This window comes from Meleagris gallopavo, chromosome 2 (assembly GCF_000146605.3).
Source record: "Meleagris gallopavo isolate NT-WF06-2002-E0010 breed Aviagen turkey brand Nicholas breeding stock chromosome 2, Turkey_5.1, whole genome shotgun sequence".
NCBI classification, from domain to species: Eukaryota; Metazoa; Chordata; class Aves; order Galliformes; family Phasianidae; genus Meleagris; species Meleagris gallopavo.
This window is the reverse complement of record NC_015012.2, coordinates 27,370,120-27,382,489: the sequence shown is the minus strand read 5'-3', so window position 1 is coordinate 27,382,489 and position 12,370 is coordinate 27,370,120. Positions and strand designations below refer to the sequence as shown.

General features: G+C 36.5%; 1 protein-coding gene across 1 annotated transcript; it reads left to right on the top strand.

Moving 5' to 3' along the window:
- The first annotated feature begins 7,222 nt into the window (after positions 1-7,222).
- On the top strand, positions 7,223-11,986 carry LOC104909662 (WD repeat-containing protein 64-like). The gene is made up of 3 exons (XM_010706937.2): positions 7,223-7,342; positions 10,120-10,268; positions 11,846-11,986. The coding sequence occupies exons 1-3, from the start codon at positions 7,252-7,254 to the stop codon at positions 11,984-11,986; spliced, it is 381 nt and encodes a 126-aa protein (XP_010705239.1). The 5' UTR covers positions 7,223-7,251.
- The last annotated feature ends 384 nt before the right edge of the window (positions 11,987-12,370 follow it).

Genomic DNA, 12,370 nt, shown 5'->3' with positions numbered 1-12,370 from the left:
TTTTTTTGAGTATCAAGACTAGAATTGACATATTTGACTTTTTTCTTTCTGTGTATGCAAAAAAAATACATAATATTCTGATAGATTTGTTACCTGTCAGCTGGCAGAATTATTACAAAACTGGTATCTGAATGCTTAATTCAATAATAATCATCTGCAACAACTTCCTGCTGCTTCATTTCCCTTTTCTCTCTTTATCAACCTACCAAACATATATGCAATTTTTTTTCTTACACTGGCCACTCTATACGCCATGATCAACTCTTAGCCTCTTTCTGAACAATGTCAGCTATGAACTTAGTAATTAAAAGTATTATTCATGAATAGAAATTGTGCAGATTTTTACAAGTATGGCATGCCGACTCTTGTTCATTGCTGGCAAAAATGTATAGCCAATGGTGATGACTATGCTGAAAAAGTGTGAAACATTTCACCAGAATACAGGCTTACATACTACAGAAGCTCTTTGTTAAAGTAGCTGCATCCTAAGAGTCTCCTATTAGCCTACTATAAGGATGTCTAGCAGTAATTAATTTCATTATCTGACATGGCAGTGCTTCTACCTGCTGTATATTCACTGGCTACTGCAACTCAATCCTCTCATGTTTTTAAGAACAGACAAAAACTGTGAACAAATAGAGTCTCACTGATAGAGTGAGATATCTCAACAGATATATCATTGAACACTGTCCCTTCCTCTATGTATTTATTTTGTTCATTCTACTGCAACTGGAAGCAGTTATTTTATTTTTATTTTCTAATGCTGCAGAACATTTTCAATACATTCAGAAACCACTGAGGGGAAAAGAACAGTCATAGGTAGGGGCTATTAAACCTGGTTGCAGGAAGAGGGTTGTTCTCCCTCAAAATGATCAGTGGAAATGAGAAAACTAAGGATAGTGGTATAGCAGTGGTGCTGAAATGCTGTGTAGCCATGAAAACCGTTGTGTCTCACTTAATGTGGAATGGGAATTTGGAACTAGAACTGAAGAGGTCGAAGTATCTTGTCTTGCCTACTGAATTATTGGTGAAAGCCAGTAATACAGAATTGTTCCACTAATTTAACTAGAACTACTCCTCTGGTGGGTCTGGTTGAATTAGACTGCTTAAGTGAGTCAGATGAGCAAGATTTGACACTACAAGTTTGAATGCGTAAGAACAATCTCAGTATGACTATTAATCAATGGGGCTAGGATAAGGAATGCATTCCTACTATAACACTCTATGCTATCCCTTGTAAACAACACAACTTTTATTTTCAAATCGGTGGAGTTTTTTGTCCTTTTTCTCTTTAAAAGTAATTTCATTTTTGATAGCTAATACTTGAAGAGTGATGTACATACTTATGCATGGTAGGAAAGTACTGCAATTGCAATAAACAGGTTCATTTCTTGAATTCCCATTCTTGGGCACAGTAAAATTTCATTCCATTCACAGTTTCTTACAAATCAAATGCAGTTATTTAGATGCAAGCACATAAGCAATTCCTTGCTGAAATATGCCCATACTAAATTGACTCTGTTATAAATATACCTTCCTCTAGTTTTTATTCTGACAGAATCCAGGAAGGATGTCTCAGTTTCAGATGGGATGGAGATGTTTTCTTCAGTGTCTGCTATGATGCAATGTTTTGGTTCTAGGAGAAAAAACAATGTTGATAACATACTGATGTTTATAGTTGCTGCTCAGCAGTTCTGTACAGAACCAAGGCCATTCTCAGCAAAGGGCCCATGGAGCTGGGATGGAACAGAATTAGGACAGCTGACTTAAACTAAGGCTAAAGGGATATTCCATGCATATGATATCGTGCAGAAGGAGTTTTGAAGGGAGTAGGAGTTCTCTCTCCTGCTACTCAGGGCTAGCTGGGCATTGTTTGGGAATGGTAGGCAATTAACTGTGCATCATTTGTTGTATACATATGTGTGTGTGTCCTAATTATTATCCTTTTCCTTTTCTCTATATTAGTAAATGGCTTTATCTTTTACTTTGTGGGATTTTTTTTTTTCAATTCTCTCCCCCATCTGACAGGAAAGGGGATGGAATGAGTGAATGACTGTGTACAAAGTTGCTCAATGCTACTTAGCTGCTACAATAAACATTGTTGTGTTGTCAAAACTTTTTTATCCTAGAACAAAAACATAGCATCATACTAGATGCTCTGAAGAAAACAGTTCCATCCCAGCTAAAACTAAGACAGAAGGTAAAAAGAGTAAGACATGTTATTGATTTGTATGTTTTGTGATTTTACAAATTGACAGGAATCTTAATATTAGTAGCCTCCAGCCTTGCCTCTCCAGGTCTGCTGAATGGCAAACTTGCTGTGTAATATCCCAGAGGGGAATCATAAATGCCTTCTGCCTGTCTGGATCCAAGCATGTCCTTGTATCAATGCCTGCGTAGATTACTATCTGTGTTTCTCTAGCCTATTTTGAAATCAGATAACATTGCTTTAAGGATTTATTTATAATGCAGTCATCCATCTTCCTGAAAAATTACAACAGCTGAGCTAGAAGTACACTGTTAAATTTATGTCAAACCATTGCTAATCAGGACTGTTACTAAAATGTACTGTGTATCAACAATGTTAAATTTAATCTAGAAAATTAGAAAAAGGCATTTGAGAAATCTGCTCCAGATACCCTGCACAGAAATTATTTGGCTACATCTATATCAGATACATTTTTCATATACTGCTTTGAAAGTCAAAGTTACTCCTGTTCTTTCTGCTGTGATTTTATGATAATAATTTATCTTTTTTTTGTTTATTTACTCCTCTCAGATATCATGTTCTCCTCGTGTTGCACAAACCTTCAGGAACATTTGATTTTGATTTTTTTTTTCATGCAACTTAACCAACTTTCTGGTATTTGCAATGCAGATTACTTTTTCTCTTGAATAGTCTGCAAGTAAGAACTGCAAAATTAGCATAGAGAAGAGCAGGTTCGGGGAGCCTCTCATCAAAGAAGAGCAAGGCTCTTTTCATTGGTGCCCAGTGACAGACAGTGGGCAAAATCTGAAACATAGGTAAAGTGATCTATGCATCAGAAAGCGTTTTTTTACTCTGGGGGTAGTGAGGACTGGCATAGGTTGCCCAGAGAGGTTGTATATTCTTGCCATTGGAGACCTCTAAAAGCCACTGAACGTGTCCAGTGCAACCTGATCTGGGTAGCCCTGCTTGGGTCTGGTAGAGCAGATGGATCCAGGAGGTCCCTGCCAAGCTCAGCCAAGCCATGATTCTGTGAAGGAGGATTTAGAACTAATTTTAAATATGCTTTTTTGGCTTAAACCTATATTTTCCTTCTCTAGCACCTAAATTTATATGATATATAGCATACATGCGTGCTTACAACCAGCGTGCAGTTTGGACTGTTTGAGGAAAACCTCTGTTCTAGTTATGGTGATATCTTTCCAAAATGTTGTTTCTGAGTTTATATGAGAACACATGAATTTTCTTCATAATTGAATTGCCTTTATATATTCTAGGCATACATGAAGGAAATGAAGGAAATCCGATAGATTTTCTGTTTCTGGGCAAATATTTGATTATTAAAGCATTAAATAATCTGTATTTGCTGCAGAAGAAAAAAGATCAAGATCCATATTCAGCCTATGTTAATTTCTTTTCTAACCAAAAACTGAGATCTAAGGATTAAACTACATTAAAAATAAATTTGCAGACCTGCAGTTTTCTAGTTCCTTTGTTTTTCAATTGGTAAAGGAAGAAATATTGGATCTTAAAATGTAAATAAGGTGTTTACATGAAAAATAGTTCAATACTACATCTAAGGTGAGAACTGTCATTATTCTAAGGTCAGCTGAACATTAACAGGAATAACATGATTGTTGTTTTGAGCTCACCCAACCCAGGTGTTCAGGGCTACATATCTGTGTCTTAAGCCTCAAACTTCTTGCTTCCAAGAAGTTTGTACCATCTAAATATCCACTTAAGCTGTTTTCTGGAAGAGTTAAGGATCACTTCATATTTGCATGAGGGGTCAGGTAGTTCTATTGTCAGCATACTGGGCAGACAGTACAGACAGATATACAGGTCTTTTGCAAAATCTCTGTCATTGTATAGCACCCAGTAAGTAGCCTGCAGAACCATTCATTTGCAAACAGACTCACTGTTGCTTATTATCCAGTTTAAATTTTTTTGAATTTCTCAATGACTGGGAAAGAGAAAGTAGCTTTATGTATTACCAGATTAGTGGTACTATTTAAGGAAGTGATTTGAAATGTATGTAATTTTGAACTTCAGCAAATTACTGTCTCAGTAAGGCACTAGGTATAGGATCAGCTGCTGCATTGTGCTGTGTTAATATGCTTAGAGCTAAATCCTCCTTGTCTTTGCCTCAAAAGTAATCCCACTGACATCAATTTGTTCTTAAGTCTTCTAATAACTACAGGGAATTGTAGTACTTTGTAGGATCATCTTCGAAAAATCACAGGATGCAAAACTGAACTCCCCAGGGAACTTAATCTATTAAATAACATGGCAAACAGAGCTGTGGTTTGACCTCTGCTTCATGCCTGGTGATTTTTCTTTGGGGGTTCGGACTTTGGGTATGTGTTTGTAACTTTTTCACTTACAGCATGGAACTTTCAATGACACACTGAAATAGGCAAGCTGTATAGCAAATAGGATCCCTGAAGAAGAAGAATCTCTGCACACTAGTTACACAGTACAGTAGTTACACACTACAACATCCTTATGCAAAAGGAATGTCCATGGGTCAATGCTAATTCTGCTAGTATACTAGAACTGAGCCAAAAAGTATTTTTCATTTCAAGTCAGCACTGCAGACAGTATCACTGTTATTGTAGCTTAGATTTTCCTATATGGTGGAAACAGAGTGAAGAAGGAAAAGAGTAATTTTAAAAGCAATTGAAGATCCTTCTTTCTGCACTCTGCCTCCACTCTGATTTTTTTCTCAAAAATAGTCTGTGATTTCACAAGACACAGTCAAAAAGCATTTTACCATAAAAATGGTAAACTGATGCAGATGAGCAGCAGTGACATTATATATCTCTGCCATGCTGGTGATGCCTTGTGTTAAAGTTACTTATATGAAACAGTGGTTTATGTTATCTCCCCATCTCATGCCCCCAACCTGGAAAAAGAGGAAAGGTTGAGTGGAAGGAAGAGATTTATTAATGACCAGGTTTTTGCTTGTATTCACTTGTGCTGTAAAATCTCTGTGATTTACTGCTGTGTTAAAATGTCAAACTTATGTTTTGAGTGACCAATTTTGCTTGAAAAAAAACATGATACCATTAAAACTGTGTATCTTCAGTTTTATTCCAATTTTTAATAGGTCTGGATGGTATTTCCAGGAAGGTCTCTGTTCAAGGACTTATTCTTTTCACCTGACTTGAGTATCTCTACTGATACTTACTTCTGATTTAATATTCAGTTCTTAGAGCTGTTTTTACACCTCCTAATTGTGATTGGGCCAGAAATCAGCTTGGAGATTTACCTTCAATATTTCCCTAACTTTTTCAACTTCCATCACCAATTCTTTGTATTTTTGCTTCTCTACTATTTTTTCTAGGTAAACAAGCAACTTCATTGTTTTCTCTATTTAACTAAATTTTCTTTTTCAAACATTCTCACTGGCTATTTCTCCATAAGGCTCTTTTTGTATGGTTCAGCAATTGCATGTCTGAGTAAATTTCTGAAATACAGTCAGAGATCTATTAGAGAAATATCACAGAATGGCCTGGGTTGAAAAGGACATCAAAAGATCATCTAGTTTCAATCCCCCTGCCATGGGCAGGGTCACCAAACCACCAGACCAGGCTGCCCAGAGCCACATCCAGCCTGACCTTGAATGCCTCCAGGGATGGGGCATCCACATCCTTTCTGGGCAGAAATATGATGGGCATGGTTCTGAATCAGTACAGTTTCCTGTACTTTTCCTTTTTTGTTTTCCTGAAAATAAACAGGACATTCAAATTTTCTTTCTACTTAAAATCCTGAAACATTTCTATTGAATTTTTCTCTAGTGTCAGAAGTGATCAGTTCAAACTGGTGTATCTATTTGTTTTCTCTCCTTTTTCAAAATTTTGCTGGGTCCTCTGTAAATTCCTTTAAAATCAGGTTTTGGATGGAAATTCCAATAATCTCTAAATCTGTGTATCTATCTCCCTTCTTGATACTGCATAATCCTGAAAAATTTCTTCCATTACTCTTGCTTTTAATATTTTATACTGATTTATTTTTATTTTGCAAACAGTGAACAGTCTTCTACTTTAACAATATTTTTTCTATGCTGAGATTGTATTTTAAGTGAAAAGATTTATACTTCAATACTTTATTGCATACAGAGTAAGAAATGTAAGTTGTTAGTTGTATAGCGTATGTCTTCTGAAGTAGTCATTAAATCATTCCTGGCAATTGCACTGAACTTTTTGAACCATTTACAAACACACATAAGTGAAGTTTTCTTGATTATCGAAAAGATGTTTAAGGACTGAGAATACTGCCTGTGGATTATAATGGGCACAAACAATGTTTAGCAGAAAAACAAATAGAATTATAAATGAAGAAAGAAATTGAATATAATGAGGAAAACTGAAAAAGTCAAAACTCTTTTATGTTTCAGAATACAACTTTCTGGGTGTCTTTTGAGAAAACATTTACTTTCTCTGTTTAAATGTGTAAGGTGACTTTTTTTTGTTCCTGAATAGAAATATTTAAGCTTGTACATAAGCAAACAGACAGATGTAAGACTTCAGAAATACCTAATATTAAAAAAAATAAAATCTAGTCCCAAATTTGCAAGGAAAATATTTATCAGAGTGGAATTTTGTTTTCAAATATCCTTCTAATAAAGAGGAATTAAAATTAGAGATTTGAATTTTCTGAATTGTCAGAAATGAATTTGACTGTTACTGTTTTCATTTTGAGTTTGACAGATGTCATGTTCATGTTTGTTTCTCAGAGTTCTTCTATGCTCTATGTTCGTGTTAATGCCTTCTAGCTCATCTCGTCTATTTCTCAGGTCAATATTGCAAAACAGCCTCTCTATGCCTTTTATTCTCAGTAAAGTCGTGATGGAAGATGCCTTAGGTATTTGTCTTGCTTATTTTCAGATGTAACACACTTAACAATGTGACTTTTATTGGATGCTATATTATTTTTCTCATACAAATGAAAAGTAGTTGAAAATCCAGTAATGATTCTGTACTAACATCCCCCCCCGCCTCTCTCTCTAGTATTTTATAGTGTGGGATCTACAGACCCTTTCAATGCTGCAAGTCTTCCAAGATCAAGATAGTCCGAAAGGGATTGAGACCCTTGCCATGGTATTTGACAATGCTCGTGGCACACTTATCACAGGTATGTTACTGTAACTAATGTGTGAGAGCTTCCCCCCCTCTATATAGATCACTTCAAAAGTAATGTCTCCTATTCATTACCGTGGAACCTACAACAGCAACAAAGAGTAAAATGACACTTTTGATAGAGCAAATTCTCAGCTACAAAACACAATTTTTCAACATAATGACCGCCAAAAATGCTCCACGTTTTTGTCAGCGATGTGCAAGAAAGAGACTGCATGCCCACTCTCATAAAAATCTGCACTAGCACAGGTGACCCTCTGTTTCATAGCTGCTAGGACAGCATCATTACTAGGAAAATGTTGCCCATGTAGTCCATCTTTCATCAACCCAAATAGCAGAAATCAGAAGGTGCCAAATCTGAACTGTAAAGTGGATTTGGAAGGACTGTCCAGCCAAGATTGGCAATCAGCTCCCTGGTCTTCAAACTGGTATGCAGCCTGATGTTATGTTTCAAGAGAAAGGCCAGAGAAGACAACCTGACTCAGGAAATTTGAGCCTTCAGCTTAACTGTTGCAATATAGCAATCTGATTTGATGGCTTCTCTGGATTCGTGAAAATCTAGATGGATCGCTCATTTCCTATCCTAAAAGTCAGTGCACATCCCTTTGCCCAGTTGGTGCTGCATCTTGGACTTTTTCTTCAATGGGGAATTCATATTGCTACTCCATGGACTGCCATTTTGACTCTGGCTTGTTGTGGTGACATCAAATCACATAACTGGTAATAATTCAATAAAAGAAACTATCACGTTCAACCTCACATTGGTTCAGTAGGTCCTGACAAATGTACATACGGTGTTCTTTCTGTTCCTATGTGAGCACCTGTGGGACGCACATGTTGCAAGCTTTGCAATATTCTAGCATTGCCACAATCATTTCCAATGCATTGAAGTTGACATTCAGTTCCATACAAAGTTCCATGGTTGTAATACAACAATTTGCACAGATGAGTGATTGAGACATTCTTCATTTTGTGGTATGACAGCTGTGTATGGCCATCTGAAACATGGCTTGTCTTTTGCATCACTGAAACTCACCACCCACAACCTCAATGTGCTTGCATCTACTGTTTGGTCTCCATAAATGTTGAATGAAGGAATAATGTGTATGAAATGTACAGAATATGGGAGGTGAGGGTATTTGCATGGTAAGACCACTTTGAAGTGAGTCTCGTTATATGTTTTGCTAATTTCAATATGGAAATATGTATGAAAATATGCAGCATGGGAATTAACAGCAGGAAACAGTAAATGATCAAGGCTTTTGTGAAGGCAAGGCAAACCTTTCTGAGAAAGAATAAGCTACCTGTTCTATTCTGTAGCGTTGTCCTTTGTTAAAAACTACTCAGCTGCTGATATTCCTGGACTCCACCTTTCTCTGGCGCCCTCCTTCCATTTGGAGATGCCAGAATACCCACTTGATCAGGAATTAAAAATTGTGGGAACTCATCCCAATGTTTCTTGGCTCTGCTTCTTAACTTCATAGCAAGGAGCGCGGCATCTTTAAGGGCCTAGAGATTCACTGGTGTCACTAACTATTTTAGCCCTCTGTATCTAAGGAACAGAACCTGGAAACCAGCAGACTTTGGCCCAAAGACGTGGTCACTGAAATCCTGAATTCCTTAGCTTTGAACCTGTCCTTAGGCTAGAGAAATCTGAGGCTTATCAGAGAAATAAGGTCATTGTTTTGTATTTGGAGACATCTTGTTTCAGTATTTGCACCAAGAACAAGGCAAAAAACTTGTCAAATCTGAGATGAACGTGAAATCTTTTGTTTCCAATGACCTGTCATCTTCTGTTGAATAATTGTGCTAATAAACCAGTTATAAACCTACATATGTTGAGCTGGAGTCCACAAGTCAGAATACTATTCAGACTAGTTATAGATAGATATGTTTAATCACTAAAAGATACGGAAAGAATCTTACGTTAAAATTTCACTTCGTGAGATTTTTCAAGGCATAGTAACGTAGTGGTTTTACATGGCCAAGTCCTCATGAAAATGAGATAGCTTTGTCCTTATAAACAGTGATTGGAGCTGTGCCTAAATATCTGTAAAAATCTAGTCCTGGACTCTATTAATGGTGTAATTAAAAGGTTAAATGAATGTCCCCATGCTCCTGAACTGAACAAAAGTCTTGAGGCTGTATGTGGGTATGTTAATTCTTATGGCTATGTACCTGATTTTACGGAGGAGATTTTCAGTTATTTGTTCACTAATATCCATGTATTATGGCTCACCTTCATGCTTCATTTCAATACTGCCACAGCTTTCCTTCTGTGTCTTTTTCCAAACTGCAGTCCTGTGTCCCTGTGCTCATGCCAAGAATTAATGTAATTCTATCCTTTGCTGCATATTTACTGCTGTCTGCGTTATGCTGCTGTTAGACTGGAACTGAAATAGGAGTCTGGATTGGAAGCCTGCCTTGTAAAAAGCCTTCTCCTTTCCTTTGTCTTGTGTTCCCTATCTGTCTTTGCAGTCCTTCTGATCAGAGAGCGCAGAAGGTGAAACTCCATTCAGATCTGCAGTGCTGTATAAAGGAAGGTACAGGAGAGATGTTACTGCCTGTAGATAAAATTGTCTTATGCCTAAGGAAGTGGCTTGAGGCAGGGAAATACTTAGCTATTGTTTAACTGAATTTTCTCTTTCCAAGAACAGATAGTCTCAAAAAACAGACAAGATTCCTTATGCTCTTCAGAAAAACTCAAATGAACACTCCTTCTTATATGAACCTTTCTGTAAAATATGCTCTCTCTTGTCTCACTACATCCAGGTTCAACTGTCATTTATATTTATCCGCTAACGCACATGATACAAGATACAAAACAGGTCCCAAAAACACATGAGAAAAGCATAAATGTTCTGGCTTATAACAGAGCTTTTCACCAAATCCTCACTGTCTGCTCTGAGTCAATACTGAAGGTGAGTGTAAATTGTTGTCCTCTAGGCTGAAAGAGTCTCAGATTTTTTTTATTACAAATGAGTTATTGGGCAGTTAGTTAAGCAACTAGTGTTTATTATTTAAAGCTTTACGACCATTTTCGTGCTCAAATTCTTCAGGGAAGTGATAGCCATGATAAATCAGCATTAATTTAATTAGAAAACTACTTCTCTGACTTGTACTGCAAGCACCAGAGAGATTGAGCAAGGTTTCAGAAGCACCAATTTTAGTTGCGCTTTTATTTCCTTTGGCCACATTTTGGTACGCTTTACCTGATCAGAAATGGATAATACAGCAATAGTAGTAAAAGTCTATTGTCTATTTAGTAGCTGCAAAGGAAAATTTTAAATGCCATGTCAAATATATATCCAAACAATAATTTATGCAAGCCTAATTGCATACTATTCTTTGATACAGAAGGCACGTCTCATGAACATCTCTTAAAGTATAGTAAATGCTTGAGTCCCAGACAGCTTAGTGGGATATAAAAACATACTTCAAATGCTCTGTGTATTGGTATGAAACATGAATAACATCACTTTGTGAAAACAGGACTGTGTAAAAGATGCTGCTCTGACACAAAAAGATTCTTTAACTGAAATTGAAAGTTTTTATGGTGCATTCAGTGTGACCAAACCACACAACCTGATTTTTTATCCTCCCCCTTTTATTCCTTTTTTTCTGAATCTGTTTCTATTTGACAAGCAGATCTGGAGCCAATTTGCTGACCTTCTGCAAATCCTTTTATCTTTCAGTTTCTTTGAACATGTTGTTCTGAGCCTGTAGGCTTTCAGTCATGCAGTAAATGAGAAGTGTTGAATATAGCAACCAGTTAACAAGAAAAATAAAGTGATGGAGATGTCTCTCATTTGTTACTTTTTATCACTGCTAACTGTTGAAACGCTATTTTAAATATTAAATGTGCATTAATTTTACTATTTGCATTTGAACAACTGATATTTCTCTAGTGACAAAACACATAGACAAATACAGTGAATCATTATAGGTGTAATTAACAGTGTGATACTGGTTGTCAGAAGTGCTAAGGACTTACAGTTTTCATTAATTACTAATGAAGTTAAGTGTCAAGGGGTGAAGTAGGGTGAAGTAGCTTCTCTTATTGAGCCAGTTGGTAATGCATACCATTTTTTTTTGGCAGAAGGCTTGTTTGTGTAAATTGTCTATATTGTACTCTCAGTAAGATGTTATTTCTCATTGTATACCTCCAACTTCTTTAGATCATGATAGCTACAACAACATTACAATTACAAGATAGATTTTGGCATCTGTTGCTGAAGAACGTCAGATCCAGACAGTGCTTAAGACATGAGTGGCTACTTCACAAATCCAGTTGAATCTGGAGAAATTGCAGTAGGATCTCAGTAAAAGAACATGGTTGCTTGCTATTGAGTCTGCTGAAATAACAGAGAATTTTTTTTTTATGGGAAGTTTAAATATGCTCTTGGAAGCATGCAACTTTATACAATTACACTAGGAAAAAAACGTGTGAGGAATTTTAGAGGATGTACTACAAATGATCTAATTTTTTTTTTTTAAGGTGTGGGACCTAGAAACAGGATATCAAATATACCAGATTGAAGATGCACATGGGCTGAATATTGAAGTGACCTGCGCAGCAATTGAAATAAATGGTTTCTATCTTGCTACTGGGGCTTGTGATGGTAAACCAACTAAATAATTCCCATATTTTTATTATGTTTATGTGAAATGGCATATAAGCAATCAGAACTCTTTGTCTTGAACCACTTTGTCTCAGTGATAGAATGAATTTTGGCTTTCATCCAAGATGGGAGGAAGTATTCCCACAAAGAAGTACAGGGCTTTTTTTTTTTTTTTTGTCCTGGTTAAGTCTTATTTGACATGTGATTCATAGAGAGGTGATTTTTTACTACTGGGGCTCTGTTACTTTGCTTACCTATGACTGCGAAAAAATGCTTGCAAAGCTCTTGATCTGAAAAGATGTCTCCTTATCTCCGGACCTAGATCTCTATAGTACTATGAGTGAACAGCTCCAGATGGAGAATGGTACTTTTTTATTTTATAATGTCTCAGCTCAATTTTG